The sequence below is a fragment of the Eptatretus burgeri genome, chromosome 12 (assembly GCF_056783735.1).
Source record: "Eptatretus burgeri isolate ZD-2024b chromosome 12, Ebu_testis_v1, whole genome shotgun sequence".
NCBI classification, from domain to species: domain Eukaryota; kingdom Metazoa; phylum Chordata; class Myxini; order Myxiniformes; family Myxinidae; genus Eptatretus; species Eptatretus burgeri.
The window spans coordinates 27650039-27673136 of record NC_140972.1 but is presented as its reverse complement, the minus strand read 5'-3'; the positions used below and the strand labels follow the sequence as shown (position 1 = coordinate 27673136).

At 43.7% G+C, this 23098-nt stretch overlaps 2 protein-coding genes and 1 long non-coding RNA gene across 3 annotated transcripts in view; 1 reads left to right on the top strand and 2 right to left on the bottom strand.

The window, feature by feature from the left end:
- The window catches only part of LOC147015307 (uncharacterized), a 45682-nt gene extending 44111 nt beyond the window's left edge, over positions 1-1571 (bottom strand). The window contains exon 1 of the mRNA XM_085849935.1: positions 1449-1571. Coding sequence (XP_085706061.1) covers positions 1449-1503 — 55 coding nt within the window. The 5' untranslated portion in view covers positions 1504-1571. The remainder of the gene's footprint in view (positions 1-1448) is intronic.
- Positions 1572-10355: 8784 nt separating this feature from the next.
- LOC147015305 (interleukin-12 receptor subunit beta-2-like) overlaps positions 10356-23098 on the top strand; it is a 104259-nt gene continuing 91516 nt past the window's right edge. The window contains exons 1-3 of the mRNA XM_085849926.1: positions 10356-10397; positions 19877-19927; positions 21334-21609. Of these exons, the coding sequence (XP_085706052.1) occupies positions 10370-10397; positions 19877-19927; positions 21334-21609 (355 nt within the window). The 5' untranslated portion in view covers positions 10356-10369. The remainder of the gene's footprint in view (positions 10398-19876; positions 19928-21333; positions 21610-23098) is intronic.
- The window catches only part of LOC147015304 (uncharacterized), a 97963-nt gene continuing 96326 nt past the window's right edge, over positions 21462-23098 (bottom strand). Inside the window, exon 4 of the long non-coding RNA XR_015050280.1 lies at positions 21462-21596. This is a non-coding gene — a long non-coding RNA (uncharacterized LOC147015304). The remainder of the gene's footprint in view (positions 21597-23098) is intronic.

The window sequence follows — 23098 nt, the reverse complement described above, 5'->3', positions numbered from 1 at the left end:
ACACAACCTGGAAGCTGTTTTTCAGAGGGGGGAAAGAATCCGTCTCTATCGTGTGAGGAAGGGGAGGAGGAAGAGGAAGGGGAGGAGGAGGAGGAAGGGGAGGAGGAGGAGGAAGGGGAGGAGGAAGGGGAAGGGGAGGAGGAGGAGAAAGGGGAGGGGGAGGACGAAGGCGAGGGGGAAGAGGCACGGGAGGAGGAGGAGGAAGAGGAAGGGGAGGAGGAAGGGGAAGGCGAAGATGAAGAGGAAAAGGAGGAAGAGGAGGAGGAAGGGGAGGAGGAAGGTGAGGAAGAAGAGGAGGAGGAAGGGGAGGAGGAGGAGGAAGGGGAGGAGGAGGAGGAGGAAGGGGAGGAGGAGGAGGAGGAAGGGGAGGGGGGAGGAGGAAGGGGAGGAGGAGGAAGGGGAGGAGGAGGAGGAAGGGGAGGAGGAGGAGGAAGGGGAGGAGGAAGAGGGAGGGGAGGAGGAGGAGGAAGGGGAGGAGGAGGAGGAAGGGGAGGAGGAGGAGGAAGGGGAGGAGGAAGAGGAAGGGGAGGATGAGGAAGGGGAGGAGGAGGAGGAAGGGGAGGAGGAGGAGGAAGGGGAGGAGGAGGAGAAGGAAGGGGAGGAGGAAGGGGAAGGGGAGGAGGAGGAGGAAGGGGAGGAGGAAGGGGAAGGGGAGGAGGAGGAGGAAGGGGAGGAGGAGGAGGAAGGGGAGGAGGAGGAGGAGGAAGGGGAGGAGGAGGAGGAAGGGGAGGAGGAGGAGGAAGGGGAGGAGGAGGAGGAAGGGGAGGAGGAAGGGCAAGGGGAGGAAGAGGAAGAAGGGGATTAAGAGGAGGAGGAGGAGGAGGAAGAGGAGGAGGAGGAGGAAGAGGAGGAGGAAGAGGAGGAGGAAGAGGAGGAGGAAGAGGAGGAGGAAGAGGAGGAGGAAGAGGAGGAGGAAGAGGAGGAGGAAGAGGAGGAGGAAGATTCTTTCACATCTTTCATGAGGATGTTTTTGGTGTGGTGCCATGAGAACGTGGACCCTGGTTCTTGACCAAATTAAAATGTGGATACGAAGACGAAGTGTTGATAAAATAAATTAAATGTCGACGTTTAATGAATTGTGATAAAATGTGTGAAAATGAAAAGACTGAGGAATCGGATAAATTAATTAAAATTCCACACGGATTATGACGACACGCCACAAGCCTGAAGACATTCCAACATGAGATGCATGAATAACAACAAATAAAAAACTGTACATTTCGTAATACACTCGTACATGTCACTTTAAGTTTAACCTTCGTGCGCAGTTCTTCATTTCAAGGCCACATCGGACAAAAGTAAACATTTGGCATTTGCGTGAAACGACATCGTTTGTTTTTATCGAAGTCGTTTATTCACGTCGAAGGCCAAAGAAAAGCTCCGATACTAACCGCGTGTAACGATCAATCACAACGCACACTTCAACCTATATATATATACGTATATACCTGCGTGCTCTGCCTCGCTATCGTCACTACCGAAGAGCGCGCGGGACTCCGCCATGACGCAACCCGGAACCGGAAACCGGAAACCGGAAACAGAACCACAGCGCGACGTTTTACAATCGCATGTTCTGATGATAATTATATTAAACACTTAACCCACGCGAGAATCTCTAACTCTAACGTAAAACAATTCCACATATTCACATCAGATTGATCAAAATGACAACATTCTTATAAAATCGCCCTTTCGTCGTCAGGGGTGGGTGCCGAAACCAATCAGCTTGTCGAGCGCTCGCCAAGCGGCTTAAGCTACCAAGCAAGCACTGCAGCGAAACGGTTGTTAAGGAACGGCTGGCTTGGCAAGCGATAACAAGCTGATTGGTGGTGGAACACACGTGACGTGTTGGATCCTCACGAGATGTTCACCGTACACGTACAGCAGGGAATTCTGGGATTTTAGGCAGAGGTGGGGATTGGATTATCAATGTGACAAAGAGTAACATTTCCACTTTGTTATTAATTTGATACATTCTGTGCTGGAATTACACGGCTAAACGCGTTCATCATGGGTTAAAACAAGCTCAAATTGAGCTAAGATCCTCATCCTCTTAATGATGACGTCATAAAAACGAATATGACGTCATTGTGATGTATCAGGTTTGCGATAAATTAATTATCTGTGCTAATGCCCGGCTTGATTCCCGCAAACAGAATTCAAACAGCTTGCCTAGTTTCGGAGATAATGGTATCGGCGATTTCCATTAGCGGAGATATTATGACGTCAACTTTTTTTCTAGGAAGAATTTCCAAAATCGGAGATAGTTAATGCCTGCGCGTGGGCTTTCTGCATATACATGGCAAGTTTCACGAAGATCCGATGAAAACTCTGGGTTGTGAATCAAAAAATGTCAAAAAATAGGAATGACGTCATAAATATTGATATGATGTCATATTGATGTATCATATGTGCGGTAATTAATCTCTGCTAATGCCCTGTTCGATTCCCACAAACAGAATTCAAAAAGCTTGCCAAGTTTGAGATAATTGTTTCCGCGATTTCCATTAGCGGAGATATTTTGACGTCATAACTTTTTTTCTCGGAGGAATTTTCAAAATCGGAGATGGTTACTGTCTGCGCAGTGTATTTTTACATATATATACCAAGTTTCAGGAAGTTTCGATGAAAACTGTAGGTTGTGAAACAAAAAAGTCCACAAGAAGAAGATGAAGAACAACAACGTGAGTAAGACTTAGAGATCCTCCACGAGGATCTAAAAATTTGTGTACATAGTCGAGGCTCGTGGAAGAGCGAGTACACTGAACAGATCAGGACATAACAGACAAAAGACAGCACGAAAACACGTGCTCCAAGCATGGAGATTCCAAGGAGGAAAACCTGGAAAATTGGAAGGAGGAGGGATTTGGGTGGGGTTAATGAGGGTATAAAAGATCATGGTCTTGGATTGAGGGTGATCTGAGATGGTGTTGACAGCCGTCTTGAAGACCTGGAGGGAAGAATGAGATTGAACTGTTGAAGAGGATGCGGAAGTTGATTCCACAGGTGCAAAAAAAGAGGAACAAATGAGTGGAGGTGAGCAGTGATCCTGGATTTGGGTAGTTTCACCAGAAAGGGGTTTATGGTGGACAGTGTGTGCCCTGCAGAAACCTGGGGGGAGGTAAAGCACAGAAAGAGCAGAGGGTGCAAGACCAGACAGGAGGTGGTCTAAGACTGAGAGACCGTTGACCTGTTTGCGATGGCGAAGTGATAGGCCCGTAGACTCGGCTTCATCGCGGGAGATTCCAATGATCTTGAAGGCCTTGGTGGTTCCCATGGCATTGATCAAAATTGTGAGGCAGGGAGCCAGCTCAAAGGGGAGAGCAGTACTGTATTCCATCAAGCTGCGGATGAAGACCTTGCAGGTGGATAGGAGTTCAGGTGTGCCAAGGAAGGATTTTGTACGACGGAGGATGCCCATGTGGTGGATGCCCATGTGGTGGATGGATTTGGAAGCCAACATTGAAATCTGGTTTGTCCAAGAAAGATCATGGCTGATAGTAAGACCCAGGAGTTTGAATGATTGAACTTCCTCAAGACGATTGTTGAGGAAGTAGATGGAAGGAGGGGGAAGTGAGTTGCGAGATGGTCATTCGGAGAGAGATCATGAGAGTTTGAGATTTGTAAGGATTAAAAGACATAAGAAGGCATCGTGCGCCTCTCAAGGTCCATATTCAATACTCAGGTTTTACGTTATGGGAATCTTTTCTGCAACACCAGGAATGTCTACTACGCTTGCATGTTGGTGTGATAAATGTGTGGTGGGCATAACGTCCTTCCTAATTGTTGAGCAGGTAGCTCCCATGTCAACCAGAAATGAAACATTTTTCCGATTTACGGTCAGCTCATCTGAAGGGGTCACTGTTAACAGTGGTAGCGCGGAGGACAACCCTTTCTCGCATTGTCAATACTGCTTCTCTTGCTGTCTCGCCTGTCGGTTTTCTCTTGAGGGCCCTTTGTACCTCACTTGGGAATCCCTGCTCGACCGCCGGTCACACGGACAATTTCTCCTCCAATGTCCTATCTTCCCACAGATATAACAAGCATTCAGGCTTGGAGATGGTCCACGACGGGGAGCTCTCACTATTTTTCGCACCTCTCCATTTTGGCTTTGTTTTCCAAGTTGACTCATTTGGGGAAGGGGATCTCTCGTCATATTCTTCTGCCAGACTCACGTATGGGGCTGTTGGTATCTCCCCTCTCCTTTGATACGGCGGACAATCATCTAGATCCCATCAATCTTCCTCTTCCTGCCTTTCTTTGCACAATTTTCTTTTATTATCTTCCATCATCAACATTTGCAAATTATCCGCTTTAATGGTTTCTTTTTTGACCGCAGCTTTGAAGCAATGCTTTTCTGCTGCTGGCATCTGAGCTGGTGGCTCCCCCTTCCGTCCGATTTTGACAAGCTTTATCTGTTCTAACACCGATGGCAGCAATCCCTCGACAAACAAGTTAGTCAGCAAGTCATCCAGTATTTCAGCTACGCCAAACCCCCAATGTTAAACAATAATTTGTCAAAATCTATGCATAAATTATTCTGGTTCTTCATCCTTTTTTTGTTTGCATCCTTGTATTTGTCCCTAATTTATTTCAGGCGAGCTTACAGCTGTTATTGAATGGACAAGTAATTGCTACACCTCAGTGTTATAAGCTCTTTCGGTTTCTCCTGCAGGTGCGACATCCGGCCACCCGGCTAATTATTTTGTTTTGTGCCATATCTTGACTGACAATACTGTTGTCATTAACCCCATTGCATCGTCATGGGTCGGTTTGTTTGAATTTATGTAATATAACATCTGTTCCACGAACCCTTCTGGGTTGTCGTCATAATCTTTCATTTGCATTTGCCTGGCTTGTAAATCACTCTGGTTCCACGCGCGATGAATAAAATAATTTTGATGTTGATTTGTTGCTGGATTAAACATCCTTTGTTCAATCATTGGGCATGTTTTCTCAAGTTACATCTTGGCTGGTTTAATGTCCTCAATTATTTTTTGCATCTCCATTGCCACTCCCTTTTATGGATTCCCGGCGGCTTTAAAAGTCGCACCTTCCCTCACATCCTCCTCCGTTACTCGCGCTGTCATCTGAATGTTTCCACCCTATGCTCCCTGCGGAGAGACGGGAGCTGTTACCAATAGCATTTTCTGTGCCTCTTTAAGTATTGCTTGCGCATCTTTTAAACTCCCCTTTATGCTGCTCACGAACTTCGACTGCTCTTCTCTCTAAAGACTCTCCTCGGCCCATCTGCCAAAAATGTTCCATTTGACTCGTTTTCGAGTCGTTTTGTCTTTCTCTCTTCCATTAATTCTCCTCTCAAGTTTTCGATTCTATCCCGGTGGAACGTACCTCCTTCAGGAAAAAATCAATCTCTGTTTTTCAGTCCACTCTGCCCATAACTTTAAATCCTTCGAAGCACTCGACCCGTATGTCTTATTCATATACTCGGCGTTTGATGCTGGAAGCAGGCGCATCGTCATCCCCTGCTTTTCAATGCTGGTTCCCCATAACCGTCCTTCTAAACGCTGCCGAGCACTCGTCAGTATTCTTCTTATTTACAGTAACCTCTTCAAACGCCTTTGCCCCCAGCTCTCACAACCTTGGGAGAAAATACCTTTGTTACTCACCGTTGTGGCAATACCTCTCCACCATCCTCGTGACTTGGCAACTTAATCCCCTACGCAGTGCCCCTTTAACGCCATTTACCGACTAGGCAGTTCAACAACTCTCTGCGCAATGCCTCTGCTCCCCACCTTGTGACGAGGCACTTTTATCAGAACACAAGATTTTACCCGACTAAAAGAATAATAAATCCCTTTATCCCTTACGAGGTGATGCCAGACCTTTACCCGACGAAACCCCCAAAAGTCTTTTACTTCACTCAATAAACAGATATATATATATATATATATATATATATATATATATATATATATATATATATATATATATATATATATACATACACACACAAATACATATATACAGAGATATATATCTTCTTACGTTTTAAATTTTGGTTCGGGACTGTGCAGCGCCCATAGAGAGAAGTGAGAAGTAGGGCAGTCTGCTCGGCGGGAACAGATCACCCTCCAGCAGAGGTCTCTCACCTTCGGCTCTGGCAGTGTTCGTGGTCGCCGGGCAGAGGCCCTCTCCCCTCCCCAGACGGAGCATGTCGATCCCATCCTCGTCACCAATTATATCGGTGCTTTTGTGGCCACCTTGAGACAGAAAGAACTTTTACTTCAGTTTAAGGTTTTATCCCGTAGCAAATACAAGACACTTGTGCACAAGGAAGTTTTTAGCCTGGAGCGATGTCACAAGCAGAAAAACTTAACTATGCACTGAGTATAACGAGTATATGTGTGATCCCTCCAGGGCATGATTAATACAGCAAATGAAATTAACTGAACAAAGAGAGGCCTCTTGGAGAAATAACAGATGGAACTTTGTAAGGTTAAAATCACAAACACATGATGCAAAATGGTCTGTTATCGGAGCTTGCTTCAGATTGCCCTAGTGAGGGGAGGAAAGAGTATGTGATTTCTTGTGCTGGCCATCTGGGCCAGAAACGGATAAGATTTTGGACAAGGTCTTTTACGACCACTGAGGAATGTGTACCTTGCCTCCCTACTAGCTTTCTCAGCATATATTTAGTAAATTCTTTCTCAAAGCACTAACTAAAGTTAATTGGCATTCCACCTCAATTCCAAATTTAATTAACAATTCAGTTTCCCACAACACCCAATATCTCTTCTACAGCTTTCCTGATCTCAGTGGAAGAATTCTCCACTTTCCTTATGCATCAGAGTAAAAAATACAAAATGTCGAAGACTTTGATACAGCAATATGCATACATACATATATATATATATATATATATATATATATATATATATATATATATATATATATATATATATATATATATATATATTGGAACTTCCCGGACTTGGCACCTCGAGGGACCGGCCCAAAAGTGCCAACTTCGAGAAGTTGCCAAGTCCGAGAAGTTGGGAGTTCCCCGCAAGAGTGCCAACCAAAAAACAATGGAACAGTGAACTGATTTCTACAATTTATGCACATTTATTAACACACAAGATATATGTCCAATAACTTCTATTTAAAAACCTTACCAAAATATACAATACTGTTTGTTTAAAATTAGCAAATTACGTACATGTATCTTCATTATTACATGTAACAATTGTATTAGCTATCCTGGCGAATGAAAAAAGACATCAACTCCATCTGGCGAGTTTCAAACTTGTCCAACCAGCCCGTCGAGGCCTTGAAGTCGCGTATTCCTTGCGATTCGGCGTAGGCGACTGCTTTCTCCCTGGTCATCGGTCCCGAGATCGGCACATTCGAAGCTCGCATCCTGCAGAACCACTCCTAGATAAAGTCGTTTACAGGCTCGAAACGACAGATGTTGGCCCGTTTCTTCTTGCTCGGCTCATTCTCTTCGTAGGCTTGCATGAACTCCGCTTTTCGCTTTAGAATGCTCCGTAGCGTACCTCGGGCGATGCCGTACTGTTCCGCCAGACTTCCTTGTGATCGACCATTGCTGTTCTTGGTTAGTTCCACCTTTTCTGCCAGGGTCATTTGCTTGAACTGTTTGCAAGGCATGTTGCCAGCTGACTGGTTCGTCAAACCCATCGCACCTTTTTTATATTGTTCTTTGAGTCCAAACATCAAACTTGAGTCGAACTGTCATTAAACCGCTTACATTGTGGATTGGGCCAATCACCGTGAAAGTTTTCTTCACTGCCAAGTCCGAGAAGTTGATTGGTTAATTGGGACCGGCTTTTGGGTGCCAAGTGCTAGAAACGAGAAGTGTTAAGTCCGGGAAGTTCTGTCAATAAGAATTTGCATTAGCTTCGGTTGGGACCGGCCGAAACCCGCCAAGTAGGAGAAATTACCAACTCCGAGAAGTGCCAACTATAGGAATTTCCACTGTATATTTACTATATATATATATATATATATATATATATATATATATATATATATATATATATATATATATATATATATGCCCACCTGGAGGAAGAGGAAGTGTGAAAATCATGTCTGGAACCTGCTACTGAACAACAATTAAATTTTATAGAATCCAGGTTTCATGCGTATAGTGTTTAATTCCTGTCAACTGCAGCTCCTGGTTTGCATCTTCTCTTTTCATTATTGCTTCCCTTTTCAAATTGCTTGGTAATGGGTAGGGGAGGGGGAATTTTAATGCAATGAGGAGACGGACAAGGTCAACAAGATCAGTAATGATTGCATGGGGGTGTACAAGGGACATGATGAGGTGATGGTGAGCTGCCAGCATGAGGACTGCAGAGAAGAGATATTGTGCCCAAACATGGGGAGACAATTTAATCAGTAGTACAATGTTTAATCAGTCATCGTTCTCAGTGCTTTAATCTTCATGATTTTTGTCTTCCAATATTCATCTAAATCTTTCTTTTTTTTTTAAACACCATGTTGTGGCTCATGTAAGATAACACACAGATCATACAAGAAGTCAGGAGACAAGATGTGTGGGGGAGGGAAGCATAAAACAGTGGGGGAACAGACACAAAAGGAGATCTGTGGAAGAGAGAGGGATGGGGCAGAGTACACGGGGTAAATAAGATGGTATTACAGGGACTTTCAGGAAGGAAAACAGGGAATTTGAAGGTGGATTTGGGGTGGATTAATGGGGGTTCATTGTGTAATCCCCATGATTCCGCAAAACTAATTGTATACACTACATCATGTTTATAATAATGTTTGTGAAAACCACTTTCAAAACAGAATATTATACTGAGATGTTCAACTACAAATGCACATTTTGTGAACTTGTTCATTGGAATTATCAGTGAAATTATATATATATATATATATATATATATATATATATATATATATATATATATATATATATATATATATATATATATATATATTTCAGATGGATATGTTTATTGTCATTGATTTGATTGAGGTGAGAGCACATGTTCCAGATGTTGGCCTCTTTGCTGCAGGCACACTTGTATTCGATGGGAAACCGCAGTGATAACCAGGACTGTTTTATTACATCCATGTCTCGTTATATCTTGCTATATCCAACTGCAGCACGAGTTTGAAACTCCTTCTTTAACCCAGTTTGAGTCTTCTTGAAGGATTTTGTTTTTGGGTAGATTTCGACTGAAAGCAATTTTTCTTTCGTTGTTCATAGCATTTTGAAGAAAAAAAAAATAATGGGGCTATCTTCACTAAATCTAAATATCCTGCCTCTACAGGAACTCCACTTTCAACACCTGCAAAAAGTAAGAGGATATAATGAATATGGAGGAAGTTATTAGCGGTAAGGTGGGTACCATTTTTTTATTTGTGGTCACCCTGTACTCTGATCTGCTGGATGGAATGAGTTAAAAACTGATGGTTGTACTCGATGTGTACACGATAATGTTTAAGAAATTTCCTACTATCAAAAGTGGCCCTTTTTGGGTGACCGTCCATGGGAATGCTCTGTCGACGTCTCTCACTCCAATTCCTTCTCACAGATCAGTTACCCCAACCTCCCCTCTCCCCCACATTCCGTTGTCTTGACTCCATCAAATTCAAACTACAAAAGATGATGTGGTGGAAATGGCTGCCCATGTTTGGTCAATTGCAGGACTGTGGTGTCACTGCCTCCTGGAAAGGAATTTAACATTTGAGCACACCTGGCCTTTGTTTGTCTCATAATAAAGTTCACTCTGTGGTTGAAACATCAGACTTTCTGAGGTCTATTCAATTTTTTTGTTGTTTGACAAAACTTCGAATTGGTTGTGCTCTTAGATTTTCAACTGTGGTTTTTTCTGGTGAATACACATTCTCTCGCCTACAAATGGTTGTTTTATTATCACATATGATTATGATGGATTCTTTGGTTTATAATACAGGAACAATTTCATTACTCAAGCGTTGGAGGAAGAGAAACTATTTCTGAGAATGGGAACTCAGGGAAAATGTCACTGTGTTGAAGGGGAAAAATGTAGGATGATGAGGGCTGGTACTCTCAATACGACGAGTTGTGAATGTTTCCATCGTTAAGAGTCAGTCCTGAAAAGGTGGCTAATCCGTCACAAGATGCAGAAATTCCATCTCTGAGCAGCCATTGAAATAGAACTTATATCATTGAGGGCAATGGGCCGAATGCTTTGAACCACTTAACCACCAAGCCAATGGGAATAAAATGAGAACCAAAAGTGGAAAATATGACTTTTATAAAAGGGGAAGGAAGTGATACACAGATAATAATATAGATAATAAAAAGGATATATAAAGAAAGGACAAGGTAGATACCGTCGTCAGTTTCATAATGGATCACTTTGGTGTTATGTCCTCCTGTATTCCATGTAATAAAGGTAAGACATGTTATCAAACATTTGACTCACAATTTTGAAATTTGGCAGGGTTAGTCAATGCCGTATCTTCTTTCTTTCTTATTCGAGTTTATGTTCCTCATTCTTTAATTGTACTCTTTGACAACCTAAGTGGATGTGCAGGTGTGAAGTCAGCCAGGCTATTGCAAATGCAACCCATACATTCAAAGTTCAAACTCAAGCTTCATTAGATGTGAAGTTTATTTTAAATATGTGAGCAATAATTAAGTAAATTAGTTTCTAATAGTAAAAATACTTCTTTCTTTTTATATACTGTTGTGTCTTTTCCCGGTGTATGCCCCGGTTAGAATAGGTGTACCATATCCCCGTGTGTCGTAAGAGGCGACCAGTGTTGGCGTCAGGAAGGGCATCCGGCCATAAAACATTGCCTCAAGAAAAAGCCAAACCCCTGCACCGCAGGGAAAAATGGCTGTAAAAACGGTCATTTTTTTATATACTGTTGTGTCTTTGATAAATGCTTGAACTTATGTAAGTGATAACTAGGATATATTTATATAAAAAAAAGTTGTTTGTATTTGTAAAAACATGTAAGTGATACCCAGAAAAGTAGATTATGAGTCACGATTACAAGCGTTCATCACTTGGCAATATTCATGTATTGAATCATAGCGAGAGAGTAATTTGTACCATCAGGACTGCACCACATAATTTGCATTGGGGATAGTGAATTTATCATCTGGGACCATGCCAAGGCTCAGTTTGTGATAACTATTCAACCAATAGCCATTGGACAGCTTTTTCCAGTTTTGTGAAATGCCAACACATTAATATATACAGACAGTATAATTCGTACAACAGTATTCTCATTGCTCGGTTTAAGAATATCATATTTCAAAAGTTCAAGGAGCTCCATCAAGTAATAATTGCCTATCAGAGTGGGCAATTGGACAACCGTCTCTTGGCAACCATCTCATAGACAAACTACCCTTAAGGAATGCCATCATGCAGTATAAGACAACATGATGGCATTCCCCAAGGGTAGTTTGATGGTGATGCCATGGAAAAAGAAAGGGCCTTCAAATAATTGGGATTCCCCAGGATGAAGCAAGTGTCGAGGCCTGTTACTGTCACATCATAGACAGGTTGGTGGCTTCTGTAGTCTCCTGCCTCCTTTTTGGTCTTGCACACTCTGCTCTCTCTTCTTGGCTCTGTCCCTCCCAGCTTTCTACAGGGTGCACATGGTCTACCAGTAACCCTCTTCTTGTTAAACTCCCAAATCCCAGGGTCACTGCTCACGTACACTCGTTTGTTCCACTTTCCTCTCACCTGTGGAACCAACTTCCCCAGTCTATTCAGTCTCATTGTTCCTCTATAACTCCAAAACAATGAACTCCAAGGGAGTGATAAATGAAAAATGGGTGTTTGGGTTAATTAAAACACCCCTTGTGAAGATAATTAATGTCATTATTTAATTTTCCTTTATCAAGGCTTCATCCTTGATCAGCCCATTCTCCCTCGCTGGGGTCTTAATTCGCCATTTGTTTTTTTTTCGCCATTTCTTTTCTTAATTTTCGCCATTTCTTAATTCAACAATGCCTTGATTTGGAACAGGCCATAATGGTTTCTTAACGATAAAGCGCTCAAAAAAAATTTTCACTTTCTTTTCTCAAATCATCGAAAATGCCTGATCTTCATCTATCTATAATTCCAGCATTTTTTTTTTTTTTTTACAATTCCAATAATTCCAGCAAGCAAAATTATTTTTTGTGTGTTTGCACGTACGGCCACGCACGTACGGGCCCGCACTAGTCTATCTATAATTCCAGCAATCTCTGTGTGTCTGTCTGTCTGTGACCGCTGTTTCTCGACAACCACTGGTCCGATCTAATTGAAACTTGCCAGGTATATTGCTGGGGACCTGAGGATGTGCCTTTTCAAGGTTTGATATTAATTGGACAAGTGCTTCCCAAGTTATGGCCATTTATTTACCAAACCAATGACAGGACACGGTGCTATGACATCACAATTGACGTCACAATTTCTGGCACACAGTTCGAAATGTTTTTGGTTTTTTTACGACGTACGGCCATGCACGTACGGGCACACAGGTACGGGCACGCACTAGCACGTACAAATTGCATTATACATCACTTCTGTAAGTGGTGCAGTTTTCGAATTAGGAGCTTGGAGCGATTTTATGCATCATATGATGTGGTTTTCCACGATGATCTCTCATGGGCAAATTAAAGTGTATAATTGAAATATGATTTTGGTTTTGAGGCTCGGATCATGTGGATTAAAGAAGTGTCGACATCACGAGTAAAACCTGAAAATGTTAATAAATCAACGATGGTTTTGTTTTTGCGGGTTTGTCCCATAACCAATCGGCTGACTGTAGTTTACCAAGCGAGCTGTTCCTTATCAGCTGTTTTGTTGGAGTGCTTGCTTGAGTGCTTAAGCAACTTGACGAATGCTCTACAAGCTGCTTGCATGTTCGTTTGAAAGCCATGGCGATACATTTCAAAAGTACATGCACTGTCACTCTGTCCAAAATTTCAGCCCCCACCTATCTGCTTTGGACCCTGCAGCATCATGCCGTACCAAGCCTGCAGTTCCTTATCAACTGATGTTTGTAAGCTATGGCTAGATAGTAGACAGCAGTGTAATTTGCCTTTTTAAAAATTCGAACAGCTGTTGTCGTTTTTGAAAACGAAATTACAGATTGACATTCAAGACAGTGTTAGATGATAAAATAAATGAAGTCGATATATACATTAAACGTGTGTTCCGTTGTTTTAGTTAAATTTGACAAAAGTTTAAAATGTAACCTTCACCTCGGAGCAGTCATGCTGAACACCACTCACAGATGCCCAGAGACGCACACCCTGGTGGAGTACTTTAGAGGTTATTAGGGGAGAGTTGTTTCCAAAACTCAAGCTCATTGCAGATGCTGCAGGGAATGCAATGGCAGATGAAGGAACAGCAGGTGGAAGCTCATTCATTCATCGTTCAAATTCCTTCCAGCTCATGTTCACTCTGTGAAATTGGAGTATCGTGTGTTCATGAACAACTGTGGAACTTACTGTAAATCCACTTTCTATCCATCCATCCCTTCTCTCCCATTCATCCCTTCTCTCCCATCCATCCCTTCTCTCCCATACATCCCTTCCCTCTAACCCATCCATCCATCTCTTCACTTTATTCCTTCCCTCCATACATGCCTTCCATACATCTATCTATCTCTCCTCTCCCCCAATTATTTGTTTGTCTTTGCTCCCCCACCACTTCTTCCTCTCTCACCCCTCTTCCCACTTTCATCAATCAAGTGATAAACAATGGGCGGTTGTAATAAGTTCCCACAGATGGTTGTGTTGTGGTTTGAATGTGGTTATGTTGTGCTGTGTTGGGTTTTGAGCACAGAGTGTTGGGGGAGTGTGTGGGTTGGGTGGATGGGCACTTATTTGGTTGTCAGGGCTGTTATTGGGATCGATTCCACAGTTTGAATTTTGGGATTCGGCTCAGGTTGAGGGATTCTGGGGCTTATCGCATTTTAGTTGGAAAATGTGTGCTGAAATTAAATAAAGGCACAAAACACTGGCAACACTGGCTGGGTGTTTATAAGCATTACAGATTAAATGTGATAGGCTCCAGAGTCTCTTGGCCTGAGCCGGGTTTCGGGTTTTGGACTGCGGAGTTGGGCTTGGCAGCAGGTCCAGCTGCTGGAGGGCTGTTCATTTGTCCAGTTTGCGTATTCTTTGGCACTCTCAGTGTCACCGGGTGATGTTTGGTGTGACACCCTCAGAGAGTTACAGTTCCAGAAGGAAAACAGGGTGGCAGATGCAGTTGGAGTCACATACTTCAAGCAAAACCCATGTTATAATCTCTTAAAAAATGATAGGTGTTTTTTGAAAGTGATTGGTTTTATTGCAATCTTGTTTTAATGTGCTGTTTTAATGTACCCCATTTCATTAAATCCTGTACTAATGCCAACAGATGGGACCACCCCCCTCCACCCACCCCTGCTTTCCCTTAAGTTCCCCCACCAAATGCAAGTTGAACCCCTCACCTTCCCCCTCAAGTGTCACGACCAAACGCAAGTCCAAAACACCCCTCCCCCTCCCCACTTCCCCCTTTCCTCCTCCTCGCTCCCACCCCCTCCTTGCACCGTCTACCGCCTGGAGTGTATAGCGACGTATGGTGACACATTGCTTCCACCCCCCTCCTTCATTGCTTGTCCTCCCTTCCTCACTCCCCCTTAGCTTCCCTCCTCCTCATCCCCCTCCTCACTCTCCCCTCCCATCTCACCCCCCACCTCTCTCTCTCTCTCTCTCTCTCTCTCTCTCTCTCTCTCTCTCTCTCTCTCTCTCTCTCTCTCTCTCTCTCTCTCTCTCTCTCTCTCTCCTCTCTCTCCCTCTACCCCCTCTTTCTCACTTCCCCCACTCTCTTAGTATTCCCGTCAGCGAAGCGACGGGTGGTATTTGCCAGCACAACATAAAAGACCTCACAGACCATCAACTGTCATCTCAAGATGGAAGACAACCTCGCAGATGGATTTAGACAAGAGACATGATTATTTGGGCACATCAAGCAGATCTGTGTTGTAATGAAAGACCAGGCAGTCATTAGGATGTCAGGCAAGCAGAAGTACAGTTTCATCAGGCCCTGCATTCCTTGGAATATCACAAGAGCAGCTGTACACAAGCCCTTAATCACTGTGATCAATGCATGGTGATGCATGTTCTGAGATAACCAAGGTTGAATGTAAAATGTATATTCATACACCGCCCATGTTTTGCCTCATGCATATTCATGTTTTGCCTTATGCATATTTGTGTTCCGCCCATGTCTTACCTCAATGCATATTCATGTTTTGTCTCATGCATATTTATGCTCCACCCATGTGTCGTGTCATCTCTGCTGCGAGCGGGCAGACCGGCGCTGCCCCGTCTGGCGGGAAGTGTGCATGTATCTGGAAAAGGCATAGTTTTTACCGACGCACTTGAAGTGTTTAAAATAAAGGAAAAGTTATTTAAACCTCTGCAAGTGTTGGTTAAACTACTTGGAGCATTCTTATTCAAGAAGTGGGACACGTAAGCCATTCCTGGGTACATGGGACCCCATGTTTTTGTGCGTGCTCGCTGACCATCACCTGAGAAATTATGTATCGCCCGCCAGGAGTTTGACTATATGGTTACAACGTGGGACCGGACCATCAGACCATCCTCCAGCAGTTGGGCTTCGCCGCTACATGTGGTGTCCAAAAAGACACCTGGAGATTGGCGTAATTGCAGGGATTATCTTCACCAATAGAACTGTTCCAGACTGTTACCCCACTCCACACATTCACAATTTTACCGTTTTTTCATTTTATTTTATTTTATTTGTGTACCAAGTTGAGGCTTGTGTCAGAGCTAATACACAGAAACATATAACAATGCAGGAGACAAGGGACAGGAGAGGGAAGCACAAAATAGTGTGAATATCGATATTTATGAAAGGGAGAGGGATGGGGGCAGGGTACATGAGGGTATACAAGAAGGTACTACAGGGACTTTCAGGAAGGAAAGCAGGGAATTTGAAGGAGGTGAGTTGGGGTGGAGTAATGGGGGTAGAAAAGATCAGGATTTTGGATGGGGGAAGATCTGAGATGGTGATGAACAGCTGTTTTAAAGACCTGGGGAGAGGAGTGGGATTGAAGAGAGTGTGGGAGTTTGTTCCAGAGGGGAAAAAAGAGGAATGAAGGAGTGAAGGTGAGCAGTGATTCTTGATTTTGGAAGTTTCATCAGAAGGGGTTTTTTGGCTGACCTTGAGTGCCTTGAGGAAATATAGGGGGGACAGATCACAGACGGAGCAGGAGGGGGGCAAAGCCGGAGAGGAGATGGTAGAAGACAGAAAGACCACCAACCTGTCTCCGGTTTGAGAGTGAGAGACCCAATGACTCAGCTTCATCACGGGTGATACCAATGATCCTAAGAGCCTTGATTTCCACAGTGTGAAGTCGATCTAGGTGTGAGGCAGGAGCACCACCCCAGAGGGGCGAGCCATACTCCACCAGACTGTGGAAGAAAGCTTTGTACGTGCTTAGGAGCTCAGGTGTGCCAAGGAAGGACATTGCACGATGGAGGATGCCCAGTCGACAACTGGCTTTGGAGGCCAGCTTGGAGATGTGGCTTTCCCAGGAAAGATCATGGCAGATAGTGAGACCTAGAAGCTTAAATGAAAGAACTTCTTCAAGAGGATTGTTGAGAAAGTATATTGGGGGGTTTTCCAGATGGTCCTTTCAGAGAGATATTGTGAGAGTGTGAGATTTGTCAGGATTGAAAGACATGTTCCACGTGTTGGACCAGCTTGTGATTTTATCCAGATCTGCAGAAAGTGAAGAGGCTGATACCTGCCAATCAGAGGGATGAGAGATGGTACAGCAGAAGGTGGAGTCATCAGCAAAGAGACACATAAGCCATTCCAGGATACTCACTGTGACACTCCATAGCGCTACAATCTTCTCCAAAGTTGATGTTATTCGTGTATAACATCAGATTCCCATGGATGCAGATGACATCCTGAAGACAATAGTCACCACAACTTTCAGCCTGTTTGAATTTCTTGAGATTCTGTTCGGCCTACGCAATGCCACACAAATCTTTCAATGTTACATTGATCAGGTGCTCTGGGAATTACACTTCTGCTATGTGTATATAGATGATATTCTAATCCCCAGTGCAACCACTGAAAATTATTAGGAACACCTACATCTTCTCGTCACCCGTTTGCAGGACTTCTGCATTGCCATCAATCCCACAAAGTGCATATTCGGCATTCTGGAGTTGAATTTCTTTGGCCACTGTTAACTGCTCAGGCATCCATCAGGTTGAGGAGAGGGTGCAGATTATTCAGGATTTCCTGTTAATATAATCTCAATGCAAACTGCAAAAGTTTTTGGGCCTCATCAACTTTTTGTCATCGATTTATTCCAAACGCAGGTGCAGCCGCAGAATGAGTTACTTCCAACTGGTAAGTACCCTAAAATGTTCTGATGGTGGGAGCCAACCTTGTCAGCCTTCCACACCATCAGAAATGTACTGGACAATGCCTCACTCCTGATTCATCAAAGCCAGAGGTGCCAAGATGCCCGATTGTAGTTGCGTGTGCTGCCCTTCACTAGTTCATCAATGCCGACTGGTATTCACAGACCTTCTCCAAAACGTTGAAACCAACAGAGCGCATATACAGCACCTTTGATTGAGAATTGCTTGCTGGAGACCTCACTATCAAGCACTTCTGCCCCTTCTTAGAGACCAGACAATTCTCTGTCCTGAGTGACCAAAAACTTTTAACTTTCGTTCTGTCCACTGATTTGGACTCTCCCTTTCCTCACACCGTTCGCCAACTCAGTTATATCTCACAATTCACCGCTGACATCCGGCACACCAAAGGTGGCCAACGCTCTCTCATGCATTGAGGTAATGGTGTTGCCTTTTACCAACACACTGGCCAGGAATTCTTATGAATTTGTAGCAGCACAATGGGAGGACACATTTCTCCACCATCTACAGTCTGCAACTGGTTCGCTTATATTTCTCAAGGTACCGCTCCCAAGGACGAACACTACCCTCATGTGTGATACATCGACGGGACAGTCACGCCCTTTCATTCTTGTGGCATTCCATCATACAGTCTTCGACATTTTTCACTCACTCGTGTACTCAGGTATTCGAGCAACCCAGTGGCACATCACCACGTGCTATGCATCAACTGGCTATGCATCAACGCTGAGGTATGCCGTTGGGCAAAGCAATGTCTTCATTGTCAATGCTCTAAGATCCAACAACATACTGTCACACTACTTCATAACTTTTCAACACCAGATAAGCGTTTTGACAGCGTCATTGTGGATCTTGTCAGTCCCCTACTACCTTCAAATGGGCACCGCTATTTACTGACTTGTGTTGACCGCTTCACCCGTTGGCCAGAGGCGACATCAATAGCTGACATCACCGCACCTACCATTGCCAGGGCCTTTGTCCACACCTGCATCGCATGTTTTGGTGTTCCATCAACCATCACTACAGATTGTGGTGTAGCCATTTCAAATTGGCTCTATGTCGTGAGCTGACTCAACTCCTGGTTACCGACCATGTACGAACAACCACTTACCATTCAGCAGCGAATGGTATGGTTGAGCGTTTCCACCGCCAACTCAAATCTTCCCTGAAAACACATGACGTCGCCATGCACTGGATGGTCGTCATACCCATGGTCCTGCTTGGTACATGAGCTGTTCTCAAAGACAACCTTGGATGCTCAACCGCAGAGCTAGCGAATGGTGCACCGCTTTGTCTCCCACGAGAATTATTTTCAGCGTCCGATGACACCTCACCCGATACCACCAACTATGCCAACCAACTTCGCTCAGCGCCAAGCAGGGCCTCCAAGTGACACCCACACGTATGCCTTCGTCATGCCCGGTTTTATTCCCCAGGGATTTTCTACGTGCACCCACATATTCTTTCGGCATGTGGTTGTCCAGAAACACTTGCAGCAACCTTATGACGGACCTTCCAAAGTTCTACAACACTCCGAGAAGACCTTCATATTCAATATTAATGGTGGTCATGATACAGTCTCCATAGATCTCTTGAAGTCAGCTTTTCTTGACGCAGCCCCGGAGCCGACCCTGCCACTGACCACCGACAACAACATTACCCTTACTGTATTTTATTTCTACCTTCGGTTGGATTAATGCACTATGAGGTGGAATCGTGTGGCGGTATCATTTTGCCTTTGGTTTCTTATTACTCTTTAGCTTTGGTTTAACGGGGTTTCCCGGCAGGGGTTTTGAGAGATTTTTTCTCATTGCGGTTTAATGAAGAATTGACTCGGAATTCGAACGTCTCGGACGTCTTCTCTTCCACGCGTAAAGCCTATATTTTACTCCTCACAACGTGTGTTGTACAATGTAAAGTCCAAAACATATTCAGGAGTTACGTGTAAGAAAAACGACTTTAAATCATCAGCAAAACATGATTATCCTGCTTTAATTTTGCATAGAAGAGTTTGTTATAAAGAGTGTGTTAGAATGTACAAATTTAAGGTTAAAATTACAAAATTTCCCTGCCATGGGAGGGGGGGGGAGGAAGACCCTCACACACCTTCCTCCTCTCTACCCAAGGTCGCTTTGCTCCCTCACACCACAGATTCTTTCCACCCGACCTGCCTTTTATTCTCTCAATGTTGGCAACAATGTAGATGGCCCAAGAGTTAAGACAATTTCTGATTGGATAGCAATACCATAACAACCATTACTTCTGAAAGTGATTCATCATTCGACTAACAACTAGGCCCTCAGTTACTGTTAGGTACAAACAGCACCATTTTGGAGGAAGGAAACTTGCTCAAGGTTTCACCACACCTGGTCATTGAACCCGGGTGCTCTGGGTTGCGTGGAGAGCGTGCCAACCCGTGAGGCTTCATCTAATCGTATTGTGTTGTTGTTTGTGCAGGTTTCACGGGATTGATCATTTTCCTACTGCTTTGCATCTACGTGGTGTCTGGTGAGTCCTGCTCTCCTGATTAAAAAAACAAAAAAATTTTAAAACAAAAGGGATTTTAAAGGGCATTAAATTGTGCCAAGAATAATGAAGTCAATTGTTTTTTTTTATTACAAGGGAAAAATAAGCTGCGAAGAGGATGGCCAACTTTATTCTGTAATTGCATAATTTTGAACCATAGGTATTGCAATAGTCTCAGTGGAAAATCCAGGGGGGTTTCCTGGTTGCCCGGAACCCCCCCCCCTAACAAAAATATTTACCATTACAGTGCCAAACTCAGGGGTTCCCTGGTCACCCAGAACTCCTTCTCCCAAGAAAGTGTGCCACAAAAAAGGCCAGAAGCCTCAGAAAAAAACTGTATCAATACAGTACCTAATAAACAATAAACCACTAACAGGTCACAGTAATTTATTTCGAAATTATTTGGAAAATTTATAATTTTCTGTTATTTGGAAACCCCCCCTCCCCAATTCCTGGATTTGCCCCTGAGTCTAGCTATCTTGTGCAGCCTGTGGCTGCTGGTTGCATCATTTTTCTGGGGGGTACAGCTGTGCCGCTGATGCAGTACACTCTATTACCAGTACATTGGTACTCATTTCATCAACCTCAGATGGATGAGAGGCTGAGTCAACCCACCTGGTGTTATTTCAATGGTGCAAACAGGGGCTCAAACTCAAGACCCTAAGATCTTAAGCCAGTCACCTTAACCGTTAAGGCATCAGGTTTTCATAATAGTCAATGGAGATTAAAAAAATGGCATCATGATCGTGATTCACTTCATTTTGTATAAAAATTGTGGCTGGTGGGTGCATCATTGCTAGGAGCATTGCTTGTGCCAGGGATGCAGTGCCCCTGCAGGTTAGAGTAGGAATTTGTAATTGGCTCAGGGTGCCAGCAAATGCTTGTCCACTCTTCACAAAGGACACCGTGGGATCTTTAGCATCCACCAAGTAATTCCAGAGACAGGACACTCAGCTTAATGTCCATTTGAGAGACGGCACACACATTGATGAATCATCCTGCCTGTGAAACACCAGGATGTCAGTTTATAGCTTAGTGGGAATTCAAACCCAAGCTCGACAGATAAGAAACAAGTGTGCATACCTCTTGGCCATCCTGCCAACTCAGCTGATTGTGCTGCAACTACGTGTCCTTTCCTGCGTCTTTAGAAGACCCAATTATATACTAATTGTATAACACGTGTTAGTTGAGACTTCCTTACGTTGAATAATTTATCACTTCCCTTGCTATTTCAGTCGATTAGTTTGAGCATAGATTGATACTAGTTTATTTTTATTCATTTTAGCAAAATGTGTATAATGTTTGCTGAAAGATATTGCAGGTATTTGCTCTCTAATAACCGCACACCCCACCAGTTGGTCCAAACTTTTGCAACTTTGTCCCTGCAGGTACAATCTCTGGATACCTACATTTCAGCAGTCGTGTGCATGTTATTGGTTCTAATGTCACGGTGACATGCTCCGTGAAATCTAGGGATAAATATTGTTCAGCAAAGCTGATCCTTCCTGGTAACCGTGTGATACTGGGTGTGAAGAACCAAGGGAATGCTGAAGTCAAGGTGCAGCTAAGAGTGGGATCTGGAGTGAACCTTGTAGATTGCCAAGCCATGTGCGATCACTGCCAAAATCCCATTCAGTTGGACCGCGGAGAACTGTATGGTGGAGGTAAGGATAGGCAGGTATTAATGCAGCTTGACATCTTTCACATATCAACATGAACTTGTCTGTCCAGTATAAGATATACACCGACCACATTTTCTTTCTTTTTTGTTGTATTCATTACCAACACTGCACATACTTTCAAACGATACTTAATATTATGAATACCTTTCTATTGTGAGCAACATTTTCATGTAAGCAGACTCAGTGATGTAGTGGGTAAGACCGTTAGAGTGTCTGCTCCAAATCTGGGAGATCGACGGTTCGAACCTGGTTGGCCGGTCATACCAAAGCCTTGAAAAAATGGTACATGCCATGCTTCCTTGCTTGACGTGCTCAGCATTTAAAAATATTATAAATTACAAACAGCCATAGGTTGGTAACCACTGCACTGGCTTGATGGGCCTCCTCCAGTGTTGGAAGCTCCTTTTAAGGGAATTTATTAATTCATTCTGACAATTTTCTTCGCAATCTATTACTTTTCAATAGGCCTGGGATTGGCTTAACGGTTAAAGTGCTTGATTTAAGATCCTCGTAGTGTAGTAGATAGTAGAAAATCGTGCGAATTATGATACAAGCATCAAATTTGGCATTTCTGTTCTGCAGGGCTTTCTGATCAAATCTGCCCGATTGGCCATTTGAAAATCCAAATTTTGAAAAATTTGACAAAAAAAAAAATACTTAAAAAAAAATTGAAGTCACAGCTGGCTAAAATTCTTGAAGCACAAGTGAACATCCCAGACAGAGAAGATGCAGTCATCATTGATGGCTCAGCACTTATCAATGCCCTACCTCCATGCACTTCAAAGATATTTGATGACTATGCTAAAGAAGACATCATCCCAAAGGTGGAATCCTATGGTGTCAGGTACGAGAGGGTCAACGTAGTGTTTGATGTGTACAAGAAGTCAAGTCTGAAGTCCGAGGCAAGGTCGAAAAGGGGGCAAGGAATCAGAAGAAGAGTGACAGGAACCAGTAAGACCCCAAGTAACTGGAGAAGCTTTCTTCGAGATGACAGCAACAAGACTGAGCCGTTTCACTTCCTTGCAGAAAAGATGTGTGAAGCACAGACGACAAGCACAGTCATTGTCACAAAAGGAGAAGATGCCATTAGCAACACGAGGAAGTCACTGGATGCTGTGTCTCCATGTTGTCTCGAAGAAGCTGATACTCCAATATTTGTACACGCCAGGGATGCAACGATGGATGGAAGCAAGACCGTTATCATTAAGGCTAATGACACAGACATACTAGTCATAGCAATATCTGTACTGCAATCCTTACAGGAACTAGGTCTTGAGAACATGTGGATTGCCTTTGGCCAAGGAGCCCAAGGCGTGATGGATTCCAGTCCATGAGGTAGTTTCTGCAATAGGGCCTGAGAAAGCTCGAGGGATCCCATACTTCCATGCGTTCACTGGATGTGACGTCGTGTCTGCCTTCCGCGGTGAAGGGAAGAAAACTGCATGGCAGACTTGGAACGTCTTTGATGATG